The sequence below is a fragment of the Littorina saxatilis genome, linkage group LG4, assembly GCF_037325665.1.
Source record: "Littorina saxatilis isolate snail1 linkage group LG4, US_GU_Lsax_2.0, whole genome shotgun sequence".
Classification (NCBI taxonomy): Eukaryota; Metazoa; Mollusca; class Gastropoda; order Littorinimorpha; family Littorinidae; genus Littorina; species Littorina saxatilis.
The window spans coordinates 28,571,851-28,595,119 of record NC_090248.1 but is presented as its reverse complement, the minus strand read 5'-3'; the positions used below and the strand labels follow the sequence as shown (position 1 = coordinate 28,595,119).

The window sequence follows — 23,269 nt, the reverse complement described above, 5'->3', positions numbered from 1 at the left end:
AACCACATGAAACGTTCATTGCCAGTTTACGCTGAAAATGTTTATTGGTCGACACCACAGGTCGTTCATTTTCAGCGCAGATAATGCATACAAAATCAGTGGAATATTTTCATAAATTCCACAAAAACTATGATTGACATAATCATATACATTGGGTTGTACATTTGCATAAATTCACCAAGAACAAAAATTGTCTTACACATCATAGATGGCATTGTCCACTATGTATTAGCTTACTGTTTTTTGTTCTTGTTTCCAGCTTCACCAACAAGCTGTCAAATTTTACTAGACTGGTCACCGGGTTACTTCCCTTTATCTACCGCTTTCTGCATCCGCTCATTAGACCATCATCAAAAAACTTATATTGGCAACTCTAAAAAACAATAAACATTGTGTTTTAGCCCAATTAAAGCACATCGATTAAATACATAATGTCTGTCATTCACCACCAATCCGGCGGTACGCGCCCACACAACTACGTTATGGTGGAGTAAGGGGATGGCGGTGGGGTTGAAAATTTTCGCACAGTTGTTTGGGACGTCTGGCACTGGCTACCGCAGATGCAGAAATGGCAGAGAGACTGATCTTGGGCCGGCTGGCCAATGGGAAGACGGCATTCCGCTCATTAGTTATGCATATGACCTGTGCTCTGGCACCGTCTATACACCACAATCTCGCTTCTCTTCGCACCCAAAAATATCATTTATGCTGTGCATAAAATCATTTTTGCATGTTCAGATGTGCGAGGATAGACAAGAATTTAAGATAAAAAGTTTTCCGAAACCGGACAATCAGCCAGCGCCAGCCAGCGCCACAGTCACCACCACAACCACATGAAACGTTCATTGCCAGTTTACGCTGAAAATGTTTATTGGTCGACACCACAGGTCGTTCATTTTCAGCGCAGATAATGCATACAAAATCAGTGGAATATTTTCATAAATTCCACAAAAACTATGATTGACATAATCATATACATTGGGTTGTACATTTGCATAAATTCACCAAGAACAAAAATTGTCTTACACATCATAGATGGCATTGTCCACTATGTATTAGCTTACTGTTTTTTGTTCTTGTTTCCAGCTTCACCAACAAGCTGTCAAATTTTACTAGACTGGTCACCGGGTTACTTCCCTTTATCTACCGCTTTCTGCATCCGCTCATTAGACCATCATCAAAAAACTTATATTGGCAACTCTAAAAAACAATAAACATTGTGTTTTAGCCCAATTAAAGCACATCGATTAAATACATAATGTCTGTCATTCACCACCAATCCGGCGGTACGCGCCACCACCTGATGACTCACATCAGGTACCGCCACCAAGCAAAATCGACCTTTCTCGGAAAGTTGCACTGCACACTTTCTTATAATCCCAGGCTGCACTGCACACCTGTGATCCCATGTTAATGTTCTGCTGCACTGCACGCAGACATGTGCCTGACCTCCCCCTTTCTGTTGCACTGCACACAGAGAGAAGCCCTACGTTTTACCTGATCTACCAGTTGTGCACCCTGATGTAAGACAAGAAAGCGTTAGAAGACCATCTGCCCGCCTGACGGATTTGAGCGTCCGATGCCCCGTTCCGAGCCATGTGGGAGGCACCCCCAATCCTAAAGCTATGCGATTTGAAGTTCTGTTTGGGCAGGCCACAAAATTGGAAAACCAACTGTAGTTGCTCGTTGAATTCCCTGGCCGTTATGGGTGCCCCCGACATAGCTCGGAACAACGGCCCCGTTGCGTTCCCACGAATGCTCATGTAGGCCCGCATGGCCTCTACCGCGCATGGGACGCCTGCCTTGGCTTTCTCTACGGTATGGGTAACTGGTTTTGCGCTAGATTTGAAATTGCGGAACGTTATGGTCAATGCCTGTCCGTCCAGTCGGACATCTCCCCTATGCAATACGTTTTCTGGTTCCCGGGATACCGCCATTTCCCCCACCCGCAATAATGAGTGAAAGGCCAAGGTGCACATAGCCCGGAAACGTATCTTCTCGTAGTTCTCCCCAATGGCCACCTCGCTCTTCTCCATAATTGAGTTAAGGATAGGGACAGTAATGGGCAACCTTGTATCCTTCCCTTTGTCACCCACCCTTTTGCACCCCTGCAGTAGTCTTTTGACAGTATAATCAATAGTGGGATCCCCTAACCCATTCAATTTATGGACGCAACTGATTGCTGAAACTGCGGACATCACCGTTGAAGCCGCCTTCCCTTCCTCATGCAACGAACCAATGTACAGACACACCGCTGCAGTGCTCATTGGCAAGGAAGTAGAAAACCCTCTCTGTTTCAAAAAACTAGTCACGCTCACCCAGGTCCTTCTATATGCTTGTTGTGTCCCTTTGGCGTACGAGGCTGTCAACAGCTCTCCTAGTCGCCTATCCCCCCCAATTGTTCTGGCAGAGGTGAAATCCCAACCGGAAGTGGCTCTGCATGTGGACACAATTGCCGGAACCTCGTCATCGGAGTGTCCAGAGTGCCCAGCCATGCCTGAGTTGGATTTTCCACCCGTAGAGGTGGTCGATCCTGCGGGCGATGCCTCAGGCGCCGGCGTCTTGGCGGCCCGAATCTCCGCAATCTCCTTCCTCAGGGCCTTCTGCTCAGCAAGGAGCTGGGTTAGCGACTCCTTCACGCCCATTTCGTCCTCTCCTTCAGCCTCCTCGTCTCGAAACCTCTTCGGGGGCTGCTTTGAGGGACGCCCCGGTCGCTTGGTTGGACGCTTCGACATCCTGAAACATTTCAAAGGCCACTAAGCATCAGGGGCCTATTTTTTTTTTTTTTTTTTTTTTTTTTTTTTTTTTTTTTTTTTTTTTTTTTTATATATATGCAGCACGGGCTGTACCAATAAAACATTCCCCATGAAGTCACAACCGGTTCTACCAAACCAGAACCAACAATGACGTCACTCCAGAAGCTGGAAAGGATATTCCCTCCTATTCCACTCCCGGCATCAAAGCTCTGCGTCTGGCGTCTTCGGTAGAACCCAACCACTTCAGTCTGGGAATAAACCTTGGTACCCCGTTCGTGCTGCATCTACACTCCTATTGTGGTTCTGCCCTCAGCACGAGAGTACACCTAAGAAAACACTGTCAATCTGATCATGCAGCACGGGCTGTACCAATACACATTCCCCATGAAGTCACAACCGGTTCTACCAAACCAGAACCAACAATGACGTCACTCCAAAAGCTGGAAAGGATACCCCATCCTATTCCACTCCCGGCATCAAAGCTCTGCGTCTGGCGTCTTCGGTAGAACCCAACCACTTCAGTCTGGGAATAAACCTTGGTACCCCGTCCGTGCTGCATCTACCCCTATTGTGGTTCTGCCATCAGCACGAGAGGATACCGGCTATCACTATTAGCCCCCACTTCCCTCTCACCCGCTGAACAACCACAACACCTTCTTACCTCATTGGTCTATATGCCGACTGTCCAACAGAACTTTTCTCAGTGCTCTGTACAGTAGCATGTGCCCCGACCCTGACAGATGAATCCCATCTGCTAAAAAATGTTTCTGATACTGAGCAAACTTCTCTGCTGGAGGGAAAGCCACGTAGTGGGGGAACAAACCCACTATCCTGTGTGCCGTTTTCAGCTGTTGATGAAGAAGCCTATTCACCTCCCTGGCTATGTCATTGAAACCCCCCCAGCCACTGTATCTCTGTGTCATCCCTGACACCACCACTACTGAGTTTGCCAATGTTTGCACCCTCACACACAGATGCCACAGCTCACGAAACACTTTATTCGGTGTCGTTCCGGGAACAATATTATTGTCCCCCACCATTAGCACTATCACTCCCCATTTTTTCCGGGTGAAAATGGCCCTGTTCTGTTCTAGCATTGATTCAACGTCGCTTATTTTTCGGCCCCCTCTCCCATCGAATATCTGCTCAAAACCATCAAAACCTAAATCTGGCCGCACCCCCTCATCTGTGTTCACAAATCGCTGAAACCTCCACGTGAAAGAGTGCCCGACCACCGCACAACTTGTAAACATTTTCGCTCCCGCCGTCTTTCTTCACAAAGAAACTAGTCACGTGACCGAGCGATTCGCGTTGCCACTGCTCGGACCAATTTTAATGCCAGGAGAAGATGATACTGTCTTCTTTTCTCCCTGAACACTTTTACTGACGGCTGTCAGCTAATTGTACCATCACCGTCTACCTAGCTATCACCCTCGTTCCTTCGAGTGTCACTCCCGGCAAACGTGAAACCACATGTTTCTGCCTACGGTGCCACGCTGTCTCCCAGTTTCCCAAACTCCAAACTTTCCTTGCAGACAACTAATTGGCCCCACTCGAGCCTATTACCGCTGTTTCGATCTCAATCGCCCCTCTCGACAATCAAGCAACAAAACAAAACAAAAAAAAAAAAAAAAAAAAAAAAAAAAAAAAAAAAAAAAAAAAAAAAAAAAAAAAAAAAAAAGGTAAAAGTACGTGTACCTTCTCTTTCCAAAATCCTTGAAACGTTGAAAATTTTCGCACAGTTGTTTGGGACGTCTGGCACTGGCTACCGCAGATGCAGAAATGGCAGAGAGACTGATCTTGGGCCGGCTGGCCAATGGGAAGACGGCATTCCGCTCATTAGTTATGCATATGACCTGTGCTCTGGCACCGTCTATACACCACAATCTCGCTTCTCTTCGCACCCAAAAATATCATTTTTGGATAAGGTTTTTGATATTGTTGTTTGATAGTTGTTTTGGCATTTTAGCTGCTGTAATTGTGTTCAGGCGCTGCTGTTTTAAAAACTGCAAATGTCAGGGCCCCAAGGAAGACAAAAGAAAATTGATGTACTTTTCTTGATGTAAGGGAGAATAATTCTTGATAAAAATTGAACGTTTTTTTTATCTTTTTTTAAGGGAAGGCACTGGACCAACGTAATAAGGGATCCGGGAGGAGCCTATGTATTTATTGCAGAGATTGCAGTGTTATGAATAATTGGTGATTTTTTACTTGTCTTGCTTCAATGATAGTGGGTTAAAGCCCAACGTTGCTCAAGGTTTGTAGGCATGAACTCTGCTTACTTGTCTTAATCTTGCGCTGAAGCCTCGTTTATCTTGTAGCATTTTAGCTACTTTGAAGTTTTTGACTACTTATTCTTCTGTTTCAGCAAACAATGTGTCCCATGCTTTCTCTGTGATATTTTATCTCTTTACTTATGTATAAGATTATACAAAGGCATAGAAATAGCTTTCAGTTGTGGCGTTTGTCAGGTTAATTCAAATACTATTTTATGCATAGGCGAAATTCTTATCTCCACAGAATAAATGCTTTTGTTGCTGTGTTTTCATACCAGGATCTATTCATTTGATCTAGCCGTGTTTGTTCTTTTGTAGTCAAAAGTAGCTGCATGTCTGCATATTTTAGACTACACCTGTCAGCTTATATCGCAAGATGTAATGTCTTTTGTATTCTTGCTGAACATGTAATTTTGTTAATGGTTTTGATTGCTTTTGCAATAGTTTATATTTTTGGTTTGAACGCATTTTCAATGTAAAGATTGTTTGTTTTGGAGCATAATGACATTGCTGGTAACAGTGAATTTAATGGAATGCTAAATTCTGAAAGGACAAATGCTCCCTACAGCGATGAAGAAATTGTCAGATGCCAAACATGGATTCAAGCAGGAAAGAATAATAAAAGTTCTTTTTTATGAACTGTTACGTACAATGGTGTGAGATTGTATTTTGTTGTGGGCATCTAAAATGAATCTTTTTAATGTGACCTGTACATGTACTTTATGGTATACATATAATGAACATTTTTCTGTATACACTGTATATTTTTTTTTCTATAACTTTTTTCCCCATGGTTCATTCATCATCTGACATAACTTTTTAGCGAAATCTAACCATAAGATTATTGAAAAAAATCAAAAATGTAGACGACCACCTTTAACTACGGTTGCGTACAATGAAACCCCTCTGATAAGACCCCCAATTTAAGACTCCCTCTCTCTGTTTTCTCAGATTTTCTGATTATAACCTCTGTAAAGCCCCCCGCGGGTTAGGGGAAAGAATTTACCCGATGCTCCCCAGCATGTCGTAAGAGGTGACTAACAAACTTGCATTCTTCCAGGAAGGTCATATATTGTACTACGTTGCAAGCCCCTGGAGCAATTTTTTGATTAGTGCTTTTGTGAACAAGAAACAATTAACAAGTGGCTCTATCCCATCCCCCCCCCCCCCCCCCCCCTTCCCCCGTCGCGATATAACCTTGAACGGTTGAAAACGACGTTAAACACCAAATAAAGAAAGAAAGAAAGGCGACTAACGGATTCTGTTTCTCCTTTTACCCTTGTTAAGTGTTTCTTGTATAGAATATAGTCAATTTTTGTAAAGATTTTAGTCAAGCAGTATGTAAGAAATGTTAAGTCCTTTGTACTGGAAACTTGCATTCTGCCAGTAAGGTCATACATTGTACTATGTTGCAAGCCCCTGGAGCAAATTTTTGATTAGTGCTGTTGTGAACAAGAAACAATTGACAAGTGCCTCTATCCCATTCCCCCCCCCCCCCCCCCCCACCCCTTTCCCCGTCCCGATATAACCTTGAACGGTTGAAAACGACGTTAAACACCAAATACAGAAAGAAAGAAAGCCCTATTTGAAGACTTGATCCCTCCGTTTGGAAGTCTTACAAGAGGGGTGTCACTGTAGTCAGTTTTGTTCTACAGGGTGAACAGAGCCGTATGCAAAGACAAGAGTACAGTTTGTGACACCAGTAAGGTAACGTCAGAATTAAAAGGAAGAACTGAAAGGCTTGTAGCTGCTCTGGTGTGTGTGTGTGTGTGTTTGTTTTTTTGTTTTTTTTTATGTTAGTGAGCAATTAGGTTCATATAATCTCCATATGACTAAGTGCCAAAAGGTGCGCACGAAAAGCGGACAAAGGGGCTAAAAAATAAAAGTTGACAAACACGACTGATATTGTGATTTTTGTTAAGACAACAGATGCTGGAACCCAATTACGAAAAGAAAAGATAAATTTACCCAAATGATTTTACAAATAACGATAATTTTGTTCGTTATATCATTCAAAACGGCACTGAGTCATAGCATTAAGGTTATCTCGCACGTTTTTAAAGCTAGGGCTTTGAAACTTGGCACACAACCAAAGTATAATGACCTCCAGGTATGGTGCACATCACACTAAACAACATTGAATTTCAAGGTCACAGCGAGGTTAAATTTCCTTTGCAAACTGGAAAATTGTCGTTGTCACGTCTTACATGTTTTAATACTAGATCAGTTAGACTTTACATACTTCACATACTTTCAGCATTTTTATAAAACCTCATTAAAAGTGACCTGCTTGTTAATCTTTGTCAAAGTTCAAGGTCACAGCGGGGTCACATCTGGTCCAAATGTGGAATATTTTCAATTTATTCAGCGCGTTTATAGCACGAGCTTTGAAAATACACACAGTTCTAGTGTATAATGTTCACACACGATTAAAGTCTGGTTGAAAAAGTCAAGGTCACAGCAGGGTCGCGTTGAGGTCAAACATATACATTTTTCAATGAGGTTTTCTCATATGTTTTTGAAGCTAGGGCCTTGAAACTTGGCACACTACGCAAGTTAAATTAAACCTCATCAAATTCCAAGGTCACAGTAAGGTTAAAGATCCTTTAAGGATATTTTCTAAAAAAGGTGACCGCCTGGTTAATGTTTGTCAAATTTCAAGGTCACAGCAGTGCCATCTGGCTTAAACTTTGAAAAATTGTCAATTTCTTCAACTAGTTTTATAGTGTTTGAAGTCATTCACACATGATGAAAGTCTGGTTGATAAAATCAAACGTCAAGGTCGCAGCGGGGTCGCATTGAAGTCAGACACATACAATTGTCATTTTCACGAACGCCTTTTAAGCAACACCTTTGAAACTTCACACATTCCAAAGTTTTGATGTTGTTTGGTTATAATCAAAGTGTGGTCAATTTCCATGATTGAGAGCATTCAGAGGGGTCAAGTTGAGGTCACACAAAAGAGATTAAATTGTCGACACAACAGATGAGACTGGCTACCACTGTTTATTTTAATACACTTTTATGCAAATTTTAAATTGTGTTCAACCATATACACCAAACTCACCCAAACTCCTGAAACATCCAAGAAAAGGAAAAATGTGTCCAAGCAAGGAAAAACGCCATTTCTTCAAAGGCTGGAATAACTACAGAGGCAGCCGCGTCATTACACACAATGCAATTACGTCATACATCATACATTTCTATGAGTCATGTTGAATGGAATGGTGGCATGTGCCTCTATTCTAGCTAACAACAAAGCTGAAAAAATGAATATTATCTGTTTGTTTTGTTTGTTTTACCCGTACGAGACCTTTCTGTGACCTTGACATGTGACAAGGATCTACCTTAACTTCTTTAAGTCGGAGTTGAGAGTTGTGTGATGTTTGAAGGCTCTCCCTTTAAAAAAAACTGAGATAATGATGCATTTTCGTGTTTTTGATTTGCCCATGTGACCTTGAGATTCGACAAAGGTCAACAAGACTTTAACCGTGTATGGAGGCTATTAAGCCCAAAAATGTGAACTTTCAAGGTTCTTGCTTTGAAAAACTCTGAGAAAAAGGTTATGTTTTTTTTTTACCCACACGAGACCCTGCTATGACCTTCACATTTCTCAAGGATCAACCTTGAATTCTCCATGTTGAACAATCATTAAGCAAAAGCGTTGTTTGAAGTTTGAAGGTTCTAGCTTCAAAAATCTCTGAAAAAATATGTTTCATCCGTTTTCTGAACCACATGTGACCCAGCCGTGACCTTGAAATCTGACAAGGGTCAACAAGACTTTTACCATGCATGGGGGCGATTAAACCCCAAATGTGTGTGAAGTTTCAAGGTTTCAACTTAAAAAACGTCTGAGAAAAATATACATTTTCCTTTTTGGACAATGTGTTGCACGCAAGACAACACGACAAACGCTCGTGTTATCATTCTTTTACTTTAAGGTCGACTTGCGTGCCCGCTCTTTCGCTAATCTCAATTAAAATTCATCTTAGAAGTTCGGTTTTATTACGCTTTTAATTAAGAAGATTAAACTAAGACAACAAATAGTTAGTTTTACCCATTAAACTCGATAAGGTAGTGACATTTTATGTTGAACGCAAGAAGGTGTCGCACGCAAGATCTGAAAAGATGTTGACGACATAATTTCAACACTTGATAGCGCAATCGTGGTTCGTGATTTCTTCACAAATTTTGAACACAGAATGTGTCACGTGGTTCCGTAAATGAAGTAGATCTTTGTACATGTAAATTTTGTTTTTAAAAGAAAATAACCGTTAATTACCGAACATTTTGTCGCACGCAAGATATGACGAAATTTTCAAATCGTTTTCAAAAATGCTGTTCAAAAGTTCTGCAGTCTTTGCTGGATTACTTGAAAGACAGCAGTTTGATACACCGTTATCGCTTGACGTGTCGACATCAATTCCAGAGTTTTTGAAAAAGAAATTTAGTAAATATCTGCGATTGAAAAATGTATGCCGTGATGACGAATCATCTTGCGTGCGACACCTTAAAATTCGGTTATCGAAAAAAAAAAATTCTCTCGAGATTTAGATTTGACGTTTGGTCTCGTCTGTAAAGCGATGTTTCAGGCATTCAATCAAACTAAATGCAATTCATTTGTGCTTCTTGTTATTTTTCTGTGGCATATTCAAAACACGAGGTATCACGATGTCCTTTTTCAGATGGCCGGTTTTGGCGTTATTTTTGACTTTAAACAAAGATAACTTCAAAACCGTTCAAGTCAGACACACGAAATTATGTCCACTATCTCTTCGCACATTCATCCACACACACACCAATTTTCAGCAGACACACGTTTTTAGAAACATTTTTATTGTAAAACAAAGTCGTCTTCTGTTCTGTGAGCACCTTTTGGCACTTAGTCATATATACTCTGTCAAAATGTAGTATTTGTCGTTCAAAAGGAAGAATTTCAAGGCAAAACTAACAGCAAGAACTTGAAGCCATGCTGCTCGTGTAATAATATCTGTCTTTCAAAAGGTCAAATTGTTTGTAAGAAAAAAAATATAAATGATTTGTTTTTGGTTAATGTTGTGTGCATTAATGATTAGCGTAGTTAATCAGCGAATACTTGTACAAAAGATAATACCTCAGATGAACAAAATATGACTCTGCTAAGGCCAGGACAAAGGAAACTTCTAAAAAAAGGGCAGAAAAGACGAATTCCGGAAATAACCCTGTTGGGTGTGTGTGGCTTGTGAAAGAGTAAATACATGTACTCTTTTTTTTTTTTTTTTTTTTAAATCTTAGTTGCATGCAGGCTGCTTCAACCCTTTCTTTTTTGCCTTTTTTTTTGTTTTGTTTTTTGTTGTTGTTGTTGGCGGGGAGCATCCTTCTTCATTGATCTTCTTTTTTTTCTTTTTTTTTAAACTTTTTTTTAAAGTACTCTTGTTTTAAGTGAGACAAGCTTTCTACACGTGCTCCTGGCCTTGTCTTGTTTCAGACACACCCCTCGCAAATGACTGGCCTAAAATGTCACGTTGAAAAGTTTGACAGACTAAAAGCAAGAGTACATGTATTCATTTTTTCACAACCAATACAAACCCGACAGAATTTTCTCTGAACATCGTCTATTTCCTTCAATCTGCTTTACATTTTTGCTGAACACCTGCTGAAACAAAACAGTCAGTGCATTTTAAACAGGATTTTGTGACTAATATGCTGGAGTTGTTTTCAAATCTGAAGGATTTACCCCAAGTGTATTTTAGCTATCATAGTTTTGATAGCCATTTCTCTTGGTTTTTCATCTGCTAGCTTCAAGTTTAAAGTTACCAGTGTTTTTGATACTTTGAAAATTTTTATGTAATGGGTGTTCTCTATACTTTACAAAATATGCATGCATCGGTGTTGTTGTATGTTGATATTTTACATATTTCCACCACATGATAGAATAGACGACCTCCTGAAATAACTCTGTTAGCCAATAATGGCCCGGACTGATTAATTTCTGGAAATCGTCTATTGTTTCATTATGTTTTGTAAATATATGTGTTAGGATCTTGTGGGTGCACTTGGTATGGTTTGATTGAAAATGTATGATCAGTGAAGAACACATTTTGTGATCTGTTTACATGTACTGTCTTGTTGAATGTCCTTTCATCCTTGTATTGACATAATATACTTGTTTATATAGTCTGAATGTGATAGTTGACCAGACATTTTCAATTTACTTCATGATTTAGGCAATCCTATGCAGCCATGATAGTTTGGCTTTTATTGGATAGGCATATAGAAATGCCTTTGTTTTGTATAAAAAAGAAATCACTAACATTTCTAAGTAATTGCTGAAAACAGAGAAGAGCAGGTGCTTGGAATTTAACTATAGATTTTAAGCCGTTATAGCTTTACTCTAGATACATAAAATCTCAAATTTTTTTGAAACTTTGCAATGAGTGCTTTATCGATATATACTGAGTGAATTTTGACCATTTGTGATACATACACACTTGGCTTCTACCGGTATTTCACTTACTCTAGTCGGGTGAATGTCTATTTTAGCCCCCATTTCTTATCGCCCCACCTTCTCCCCAGACTGTTCAAGCTTACAGAAAGAAACATTTTTTTAACTCTTTGAGATTATTTTTAAGCGGGTTAGGGGGAAGAATTTACCCGATGCTCCCCAGCATGTCGTAAGAGGCGACTAACGGATTCTGTTTCTCCTTTTACCCTTGTTAAGTGTGTCTAGTAGAGAATATAGTCAATGTTTGTAAAAATTTTAGTCAAGCAGTATGTAAGAAATGTTAAGTCCTTTGTACTGGAAACTTGCATTCTCCCAGTAAGGTCATATATTGTACTACGTTGCAAGCCCCTGGAGCAATTTTTTGATTAGTGCTTTTGTGAACAAGAAACAATTAACAAGTCGCTCTATCCCACCCCCCCCCTTTCCCCGTCGCGATATAACCTTGATCGGTTGAAAACGACGTTAAACACCAAATAAAGAAAGAAAGCATTTAATGGGGCATAATCTCTTTTATTCACATGAGATGTACATTTGTTATACTCCTGTTAACTTCAGTTTATTTCATGTTTTGATTATTTCTCGTTGTTTGTCGAGGATGAAACAGTGTCATTTTTGGGCTAATTTTATTTTTAAGCCCTTAGTTTTTGAAGACGCCACTATGGGGTTTTGTTTTGTACATGTAGAGACAAACGTTTGTGTCATTGTTTTCACATGTGTGTGGTTAATGTAACCTTTTCTTCTACTGTTCTTTGTCATCTCCATCAATGTCATGGTTGCCTTTGCTGCTGGAAAACAAAACAAAAGTACTAATACGCACAACAATGTTATCTGATACTCTCCAGCAAAATGTACGTTTGAATGCAATTGATGTTTTGCACCAAGGCAAATTAGCGTTTCTGTCAGGAGGGGCTGTTCTGCTTCCATTATCAGCATGCTGGCTAAATATTGTTGTGAATCTGTAATCAGTCAAAATGTTACAAGCTGGTTGTTTGCGTGTTCAAATATGACAGAAAGTGGGACTACTGTTCGGCCAATGGTGAGAGCTAGATGTGTCCCTAAAACTAAGGGAAGTAACTGCTTTGAATTAACTACTTTTCAAACTTCTCTCCCTTGCATTACTCTCTCTGTTGATACTGTGTTGAGCGTGAAATAATGTATCAAGAAGGGTGTAAAGAATCTCTGAGGCAGTGATTGAAAGTATAAGGCAATGGATAAATATGACGGATTACTGAGTTTGATACTGGATGTGTACTGGATACTGGATGTGTTTTTTGTATGTTCGTGAGACGTTGCGTTTCTCTTGAAAGGTTCAAGTTTTCTTTTTCTCCGGAATCCTACTGTCTCGACTGTCGGGATTTAGAATGTTACACGTAGCAATGAAAAATGGACACCTAGTGGAAAGGAAAAATTCCCCTTGAAACAAAACAATCAGCTGGTTTTGTCTTCAGGTACTCATACTTGATATTCAGAGCATAGGTTGGTTGGCTGGTTGTTGGTTTTTCATGTCCCTTCAACTTATTTGTGACCCTCCACCACGAAATGAGTCGCATGTCACCTTTGCATGATTTTCATATTTTTACATTTTCCTAAAGAGTTTTTTATGCTCTATCCAGTGGTGAAAACCCTTTTAGAAAAGAGCGAAAACTGTTTGAGTTATAAGCCTGTGACTAAGGTGACCCTCACACTGTTACAAGGCACTCCCCGGACTTATATTAAGCCTAGCGCAGAACCGCGCGAGGTGACATGCGACTCATTTCGTGGTGGAGGGTCACATTTGGCTGTTTGGGGCAGATTCAAATTGATTTTGTTTCTCAGTTTACATGGTGGTCTTCATGTTTAAAACTATTTTTTGACGGGCGCTGTGGCGTGGTGGTAAGACGTCGAGGGTTCGAATCCCGGCCGCGGCCGCCTGGTGGGTTAAGTGTGGCGATTTTTCCGTTCTCCCAGGTCAACTTATGTGCAGACCTGTTAGTGGCTTATCCCCCTTCGCGTGTACTGTACACGCAAGCACAAGACCAAGTGCGCACGGAAAAGATCCTGTAATCCATATCAGAGTTCAGTGGGTTATAGATACACGAAAATACCCAGCATGCTTCCTCCGAAAGCGGCGTATGGCTGCCTAAATGGCGGCGTAAAAACGGTCATACACGTAAAATTCCACTCGTGCAAAAACACGAGTGTACATGGGAGTTTCAGGCCATGAACGCAGAAGAAGAAGAAGAAAACTATTTTAATTTACATTTAGGTCTATCACAGTCATAGCACCACTGTCTTAGATTTGTTTGCTATAAAACTTTGTAAACCAAACTGCATACATCAACTTCTTTTAACAGATTTGATAAGGCTATTTTTCCACTAATGTCCACTTTTAAAACATTCTTTCTGCAAATGTAAAAATTACACCTCAGACTTCAAAATAAGTCCTTGTAACATTTTAGGTTAGTTTCCCCTAAAGTATAAAGTTGATATTTTTGCACAAAAAGGTATGTCAGTTTGCAAAATATGCTGCCAAAATCTTTAGTTTTTGTTGCTGGAGAGTACATGACTTGTACATCATTTTTTATGAAACCAGCTGTGTTTGACCGTAGGGTTGCCTTGTCAAGAGTGTTGCCATTTAGTAACAAAGTCGGTAATAAGGCCAACAAAAACAAATAGTCTGTTTACGGTAAAATAGACCAAAACAAGAGGCGAAGCCTTCAAGGCTCACGTAAGAAATCGACAAACAGTAACACAAACTCAATCACTCCGTCACACACACACACACACACACACACACACACACACACACACACACACACACACACACACACACACACACACACACAGTAAGCATAGGTGAAACTGTGCAAGAAAGCGAGACCCTGGATCTGCCAAGTAGTCTCGGCCCGCTCACAATAACAATGACCGAGACGTTCAGTAATTCCTTTGCGTGACGTCTAACCCTCTTACGTCATAATGTGACGTCTTCAAATAGTTTCTATCACACACGTCAAACACTTTTGACCGAGACTGACGTAATCCATAGACTCGGAAATGTTAAAGTTTCTATCACACACACACACACACACGCACGCACGCACGCACGCACGCACGCACGCACAGACAGACAAAGTTTATCATCGCATAGGCTACACTTACGTGAGCCAAAAATAGGGTCGGTAGGTCGGGATTTTAATTTGTTTTTTGTTTTTTGTTGTTGTTTTTTTCCCCCAAAAAACCCCATATTTTTAAAGGCACAGTGCAGCTCACAGCCTTCGTTTTGCGTTTTTGTTGCAGCTGAGTGCATTTACAGTTCAAAAATCCTCCTATGGTAGTATAAACAAACCCAAAACTACCCAACGACGACATCTGTGAAGCTCGACAGTTTCTTGTTCACGCGAGTGCATAAATTAACCTAGTTATTACGTGGTGTTTGGTCGGAGTTCGATTCAACTGAGTGATTCCGGCCTCCATTTTGTTTTACACAAACTCATGATGACGTCTGACATAGTTTGCTAGTGACGTGTCTTTTTGTGCATGATGTGGTGATCTACCTGATCTAAATTTAGATCCAAAAATAGGCCAAGACCAGCCGGGTCCGAGTACGAAATTAATTCGTAAAAAATTCGCAGTTCTTGACTCTTTGGGTGCAAGTCAATGAAACTTGGTAGTTCTTCTAACGGATAGCTGCCTGAGGTATGACTAAAAGCCCCAGGGGCTCCGTGCACCTGGATTTGACAAGTTCAGTACCTTTAACCCTTTCGCTGCCAATCAAAATTTGCGTATGTGCATTCCTGACTGCCAGGGAATATTGGAGTTCGGGGTGTAATAATTCACAAAATATTCTAGCTCCAAACTGGCAGTAGGTAGGTAAGTAAAACCTATGTTATTTTTAAAGGAAATTGAACCAAGAATGTTTTTAGTGTCTAATCATGGAAATAATAATTAGTTTGGCTTATAATGATGTTTAAATATGAACTTTTGAAAAATCAGTCCGGCGCATCTTCCGGTGCCTGTGGATCAAACACAGGTGGCTGTTTTGCTTGCTCCAAGAAAGGATTATAATCACTGTCATCTACCTGTTTCCAACGAATCGTCGGAAAGAAGATCTCCCCCTTCCCCTGGCAGTATCCATAACCATTTGTAGCGTCAGTCCGGCTTTGTTTTTCCCTACTAGGGCCTGGTCGACTGTCACCGTTAGCCATTTTGACGAGTCGAGATTTCTCTCCCCTACCCTGTCGCCAAGGCCGAAAATAGCCTTCAGACGCAAAACCGCGTCACCATTTATGTTTATTCATGAGAATGAGGTATCCTTCCAAGCCATTGGCTGCTATTTGTGTGTCAGCAGTGACGTAGCATTTCTGGAAAATTCCTGAATGGAGAAGACGGGTAAACCCGTCCTAAGGCGCTGCGGCTGCACAAGCGCATGACGGGTATACCCGTCCTAAGGCAGTCAAGGGGTTAAGTTATTTTGCCAAAAAACAGACTTTTTTCTTTCTTTTTTTTTTCTTTTTTTTTTTTGTCTCCCCCAAATGCCAAAAAAAAGTCTAGCGTCGCGCGAAAAAATAGGGTCGGTCGGGATACCGTAAACAGACTATATTTTTTTGTTGGCCTAACTGCAACTAAGCCTATGTAGACCAATGAAATAAAGTCATTGGTTTTTTTTCTTTAAAAAAAATGTCTAACATAAGTATGCTTGACAAGATGTTTGCATGTCACTGTTAAAATATTGTTGGTGTTGAATTGTTTAAAAATCGACAGACAGATTACACTCTGCACCTCAGAACTGATGTTTTAAGAACAAGTAAAATTTCACATCAGTCAAAAATATCCAGTTATTTAAGCTGTTGATCTGCAAAGAATGTCCATTTAGAGTCTCACACAGCTGGTTTTATGAATTTTCTTGGGTCATATTGAACCAGAAAGTGTTCAAAATCATCATTTTTACTCTGTAAAGACAAGTCAAGTGTTGACTGTAATTTGTGGAATACATGTTACTGTCATGGTGTATTTTCGATATTGTGGATGCTAAGAGTAATAATATTGTGCATTTTTTCTGGATATTGTGAATACATGTACTGCGAATATTGTGCATTTTTCTCATGGGCTTTTTCCGTGCTTTTTTCTGTGATGGGGTCTGTTGAGTTGCATATTGTTGTGCAGTAGTTCTTGTGAAAGGTATTTGAGTATGGTGCCATATAAAGATATGGCCTATATTGTGAAAGAAATTGTTGTAGGCAGTCAGTGTTGTTGAATTTCGTGTCTTAGTTGTGATTTGAAGTAGCTTTGTGGTCGACAAGGTACGTATAAACAAAAACATAACCAGAGACTTTTCATGTGTGTTGTGATGTTTCAGTGGGTGTGTTCTCTTTCTCCTTCTCTCTCCCTCTCTCTCTCTCTCCCTCTCTCTCTCCCTCTCTCTCTCTCCCTCTCTCTCTCTCTCTCTCTCTCACACACACACTATCTCTTGCTCTCTCTCTCTCTCTCACACACACACTCACACTATTTTTCTTTTTCTCTCTCTCTCTCTCTCTTTCTCACACACACACACAAACATCCACACATACTACCACACACACACACACACACACACATTAGTTTTCCGGAATCACATAATCAGAGGTGCACACATGAAAATACAGTTTATTTTAAGAATAATAGTCAGATTGTACATAAAACACTTTGCAAACAATCAAATCAGCAATAAATCACCTTCTGTAATTAAACATCACACAATTCTCACAAGCGTAGTCACCACAAATACAAATTTTTAAAAATACACTTCGAGCAGGAGCGTTACACCTATGATTGACATCATCACACATTTTATGACCATATAATTGTTTACTTCAATCGTTAAAATGACAAAAAATGCTAGATGAAAGAAAGAATTGAGGAACGAACTCACAGGAACTAATCAGGAAATGATGTTTGCTTCAGGATGAGTGTAAACAAGGCATTTGAACGGTGGTTTGTAAATGTGGCAATCGCTGATAGCAGTCGTCACATGGGCTAGTTAGTGGTCATGAATTTTTACCAATACAGTTGTTCATGTACTTTGATCTGTTTCATTAAAACATAAGTCCCCTTCTCCAATAAGATCTTTTATCAGACGTTTTCTTCATAGTGTCAGTTAATGAACCTTAACCTTATTAAGACCTGAATTTTCTCAAATGTTGGGATGTCTTCAAAGATAGGTACTACTGTATCCCTCCACCCATAGACCAAATAGCCTGGACCGCCAACTCGTCACGTGACCCTTCGAGGTTACGACGCTCGACTTTCAGGGGCGCTTAGCGTCCGGTTTGAAAGGCCAGCGATTCGAAGACAGTGAAAAGAAAGCACGCTCCAGTTATTTGTGACAATGGGAGGTGACAATGAACTGGATTTTCCAAAACTCAAAACTGAGTAAACTTAACAAAACTCATCGAAAAACATGTTCCATATGCACTTTAGCTGAGTTTATTTTAGCATTTTCAGAACTTACCTCGGCAACTTCGTCCATGTTTACAATCGACACCGGATATGACATCCCCCTGATTTCTGAAAGGCCATGTAAGCGTAGGTTCCTAAATGCGAGAGGCCGCTACCTCGTAATAGAGAGAAAGAGCGGAGAGAGAGCTAGTTGGCGGTCCAGGATAAATGGTCTATGCTCCACCCAACCATAACCTATAGCTATCCTTTGCCTTTGACCACGAGCCCTATCATCCTCCCCATCTCCTCCCAAACCCACACCCACACCCTATCCCAACCCTCGTATCTAACGAAAACCACTGGTCCAAATACAGTGTACGATTTTAGAGGCTCAGTCCTTTCCTTGCAGTGTTGCACACGATCTGGCTCACTATCCTAGATTTAGCCGGGTTTTAAATGGGAAAAGACCATCCCTTCACTTTCACACATACCCAAAACCAACAGCCCTTGTGATCTTCGTGCAAAGCGGGAATTTTATGCAAAATTTTTTTCTAAATGGACACTGGTGTCAATTGAAAAAAAAGAATTCACCCCAAAACTCAAACTCTGCATACGAAATAGTCGGGATCTGGATTTTTTGCATGTGTCCAAGTGGAGGGATGGACTTCCCTCAAATGAAAGTCTCGGCAGATGTGAAACTGTTCTAACGCGAAGGAGAGAGCCTTTAATTAAAGTAACAGTAATGACTAATTCCCCAGTGCTCTAATCAGAGCCAGTAAATCACCACAGTAAAATCTGCTACCCATCTCCCATTCCTCCTGTATGTCAGCGGGTTGTGAATTTAGTGATTTGTTTTCGTAGTCTGAACTGATCCTCATCTGTTAATGGTACAGAAGGGTCTCTGATCCGCCCGATAGATCTCTCTCTCTCTCTCTCTCTCTCTCTCTCTCTCTCTCTCTCTCTCTCTCTCTCTCTCTCTCTCTCTCTCTCTCTCTCTCTCTCTCTCTCTCTCTCTCTCTCTCTCTCTCTCTCTCTCTCTCTCTCTCTCTCTCTCTCTCTCTCTCTCTCTCTCTCTCTCATATCTTGACAAAAACCAAAAAAACCAGACAGACGCAGTGAAAGACAGACACACATAAATCAAACAGACTCGCATAATTTGCAAACTGCAAACGGATGGTCACTTGCAGCATAAAACTGAAGATTTTTAGTTAAATATTCAGATTCGAAGGCCTCTTTCAACCGGCCAGCGCTACGAACCGCATACGTCGTTTTCTCGTCACTGCGGGAAAGTTAATTAAAGTTCCATTCTCCGGCCTTGGTCGCAGACTCATTTGGTATACTGTGATGCCCCTGTCGCGGCTTCGCTGATCGGGATCAGTCACGCGTTACTATGTTTTTGACTTGAATAAGGTATACATGTATAAGCCCTTTTTTTTCAAAATCAGTCTGTATTTATTCTTCAATAAGTTGCAATTTGAATGTTCTATATTGCCGACGTAAAGCATAGTAATAAACAAATACTAATAAAAGGGTCGTGGCAAATTCAAATATAATCAATAATATATATGTCACCCCCATCCCCTCAGTCTATACGAAAGTTCTAGTGATGGTGATGATGCTCTCCGCCGCTGCCGTCCTCAGCGTGGTCTTCCAGAGTCTTGTGTTTGCAGACAAGGACGGGGATGTGCGCATGGTGAAGGATGTAGTCGCTGACAGACCCCAACAGTGTGCGCCTGACCTTTCCAAGGCCGCGCGTGCCCGTGACAATGCAGGTGGCGCCCTCTGTTTCCGCCGCCTTCACGATGGCGTGGCCTGCCTCGCCGTGCAGTCTCAGCAATTTGCCGCGAACCTAGTGACACAGGAAAGAGATCGATATTTATTCAAGGGTGGGTGACTTAACATTCTGAGGTCGAACTGAGGATCGAGCGGCTCAAGGGCACCGAAAACACAGAGAATGATGTCAAATGTTTGATAACTCACCTACATCAGTACTGACACCCGGCCGGCGTGACACGCGCGTGCTCCGTGGCACACACACACACACACACACACATTCAAAAACACACAAACACACACATTCTAACAAACACCCACACACACGCACACACATGCACGCACGCACACCGCACACACATGCTGGCACACCGCCTTCACACGCACGCACCCGGACGCCCTTACGCATGCACGCACACACACGCACGCACAAACGCTATACGCACGCACGCACGCACGCACACGGCACACACACACACACACACGCACACACTCACACGCACACACACACACACACACACAAACACACACACAGTGACACACCAGCACACACACACGCAATCCCAGGTTAAAAATCGACCTGATTGAAGTAGTGTGTAGATTTATGGCAATGGAATTTGTTTTGTTCTTGTTTCGGCAAGGTACGCTCCAGTCTCTTTTCCTTGTTTATTTTATTTAATTAATTTTGTTTTAACCGGGAAAAATGCTCGAAGCAGCGGCAAAAAGTAGGGTCGGTCGGATTAAAGAGACTTAATTATCAAAATATTTCCGTTCGCTTTGGTTAGAGCGTAAAAAGCTCATTAATGCAGCTATATATAGTTAAGTTAATCAAGCGAAGAAAATCATTTTAGATGAACTCCTAAGATCAAAGACGATGATCACAGAAGCCTGAAAATTAGAGGACACGACTCCAACATGGGGTTTGAAAAAAATTGGAAGGTCTGGCGGCTTTCCAAGTGCATCTGTTTTATGGAAAGCTGCATCAGAAGACGATAGATCACCAGGTTCTCTCGAATAAGCCAGTAGCAATCGCATGTGCAAAATTCATTAAACAAAGACACAAACAAACAAGTCGCGTAAGGCGAAAATACAATATTTAGTCAAGTAGCTGTCGAACTCACAGAATGAAACTGAACGCAATGCAACGCAGCAAGACCGTATACTCGTGGTCCACAGCTCACGGCATAGGCAGTGAAATTGACAAGAAGAGCGGGGTAGTGGTTACGCTATGCTGCATAGCACGCTTTTCTGTACCTCTCTTCGTTTTAACTTTCTGAGCGTGTTTTTAATCCAAACATATCATATCTATATATTTTTGGAATCAGGAACCGACAAGGAATAAGATGAAAGTGTTTTTAAATTGATTTCGAAAAAAAAATTTTGATAATAATTTTTATATATTTAATTTTCAGAGCTTGTTTTTAATCCGAATATAACATATTTATATGTTTTTGGAATCAGCAAATGATGGAGAATAAGATAAACGTAAATTTGGATCGTTTTATAAATTTTCATTTTTTTTTACAATTTTCAGATTTTTAATGACCAAAGTCATTAATTAATTTTTAAGCCACCAAGCTGAAATGCAATACCGAACCCCGGGCTTCGTCGAAGAGTACTTGACCAAAATTTCAACCAATTTGGTTGAAAAATGAGGGCGTGACAGTGCCGCCTCAACTTTCACGAAAAGCCGGATATGACGTCATCAAAGACATTTATCAAAAAAATGAAAAAAACGTTCGGGGATTTCATACCCAGGAACTCTCATGTCAAATTTCATAAAGATCGGTCCAGTAGTTTAGTCTGAATCGCTCTACACACACACACAGACACACAGACACACACACAGACACACGCACATACACCACGACCCTCGTTTCGATTCCCCCTCGATGTTAAAATATTTAGTCAAAACTTGACTAAATATAAAAACATGCAAAACGGTGTCTTTACCAAGAGCCCGCAACCATGTTTCAGATGACTCGTCGTGACTTCAATTCAGTCATATTAAATATATAGACGCCGGAGTTTCCTTTAACCCAAAATCGTAGTTTCGATCTGCAGGTGTTAGTACGGAGATTTAAGAAACGAAACGTTGGGACGTTTCGTTTTGAAGTTGTGGTAAACGTCATTATTTCGGGGGTCTCTCGCTGGAAAGGTGAAGGTCAACTGAAACGGAACGTGGAACGTCAAAACGCAGTCACGTTTTCCACCCCCAAAAAACGAACAATATTTCGTCAACTTTTGTGAGTATTTTTGCACACTAACAGTTTTATTTGTTGGCCATTTTATGCATTGCGAGATTCATCAACCCTTTCACAGTCTTTCAGCGCTGAGAATGTGTTCATTGGAGGTAGACAACTGTTGTGAACTGAAATATTTTGAAGGGTGCTGATCCTGGTACATTTATCCAACTTCATGGTGAGAAAGCAAATGGCGAAGCAGAAGTAGGTCATCGCATCGAATTTTTATTCTGGCTTCGTATGTGATCAGGTGCATGAATTGAAAAATGTGAAGCTCTTGTGCGTGCAATGCGAGTATGTCAATCCTTTATTGACTCGTGGAGTTGAAATTATGCCATGCCCAGTCAGCGGATCATATCCTGCCATGCCCGGCCTTTCATTCCGAAACGAAACGTGAATACATCTAAATCTTGTCTGCGGCCTATGCCGTCTCGTTACACGTTCCGTTTCGCGGGGTGACTCATTCACCAAACGAAACGAGCTGCAAAACGAAACGTGCTGTTTCTTAAATCTCCGTAATATCTTTTGAACGACTTGCTTTTTATATTTAGTCAAGTTTTGACTAAATATTTTAACATCGAGGGGGAATCGAAACGAGGGTATGGTGTATGTGCGTCTGTCTGTGTGTGTGTGTAGAGCGATTCAGACTAAACTACTGGACCGATCTTTATGAAATTTGACATGAGAGTTCCTGGGTATGAAATCCCCGAACGTTTTTTTCATTTTTTTGATAAATGTCTTTGATGACGTCATATCCGGCTTTTCGTGAAAGTTGAGGCGGCACTGTCACGCCCTCATTTTTCAACCAAATTGGTTGAAATTTTGGTCAAGTAATCTTCGACGAAGCCCGGGGTTCGGTATTGCATTTCAGCTTGGTGGCTTAAAAATTAATTAATGACTTTGGTCATTAAAAATCGGAAAATTGTAAAAAAAAATAAAAATTTATAAAACGATCCAAATTTACGTTTATCGTATTCTCCATCATTTGCTGATTCCAAAAACATATAAATATGTTATATTCGGATTAAAAACAAGCTCTGAAAATTAAATATATAAAAATTAATATTCAAATTTTTTTTTCGAAATCAATTCAAAAACACTTTCATCTTATTCCTTGTCGGTTCCTGATTCCAAAAATATATAGATATGATATGTTTGGATTAAAAACACGCTCAGAAAGTTAAAACGAAGAAAGGTACAGAAAAGCGTGCTATCCTTCTTAGCGCAACGAATACCCCGCTCTTCTTGTCAATTCCACGTGCACTGCCTTTGCCACGGGCGGTGGAGTGACGATGCTACGAGTATACGGTCTTGCTGCGTTGCGTTGCGTTCAGTTTCATTCTG

General features: G+C 40.8%; 2 protein-coding genes across 7 annotated transcripts in view; both read right to left on the bottom strand.

The window, feature by feature from the left end:
- Positions 1-18: 18 nt before the first annotated feature.
- Positions 19-4,647, bottom strand: LOC138964403 (uncharacterized). Its single transcript, XM_070336345.1, has 2 exons — positions 4,455-4,647; positions 19-2,736 (listed from the first exon to the last, which is right to left on the bottom strand). Exon 2 carries the CDS (start codon positions 2,733-2,735, stop codon positions 1,503-1,505), a length of 1,233 nt encoding a protein of 410 aa, XP_070192446.1. The 5' UTR covers position 2,736; positions 4,455-4,647; the 3' UTR covers positions 19-1,502.
- A 12,477-nt stretch (positions 4,648-17,124) lies between these two features.
- LOC138964407 (universal stress protein YxiE-like) overlaps positions 17,125-23,269 on the bottom strand; it is a 71,197-nt gene continuing 65,052 nt past the window's right edge. For all 6 annotated transcript variants that reach the window (XM_070336350.1, XM_070336353.1, XM_070336351.1 and 3 more), the window contains one exon: positions 17,125-19,758. In XM_070336350.1, coding sequence (XP_070192451.1) covers positions 19,510-19,758 — 249 coding nt within the window. In that variant the 3' untranslated portion in view covers positions 17,125-19,509. The remainder of the gene's footprint in view (positions 19,759-23,269) is intronic.

Excerpts from the sequence above, each read along its gene's own strand:
- LOC138964403 (XM_070336345.1), bottom strand. The coding sequence starts at position 2,735 with ATGTCGAAGCGTCCAACCAAGCGACCGGGGCGTCCCTCAAAGCAGCCC.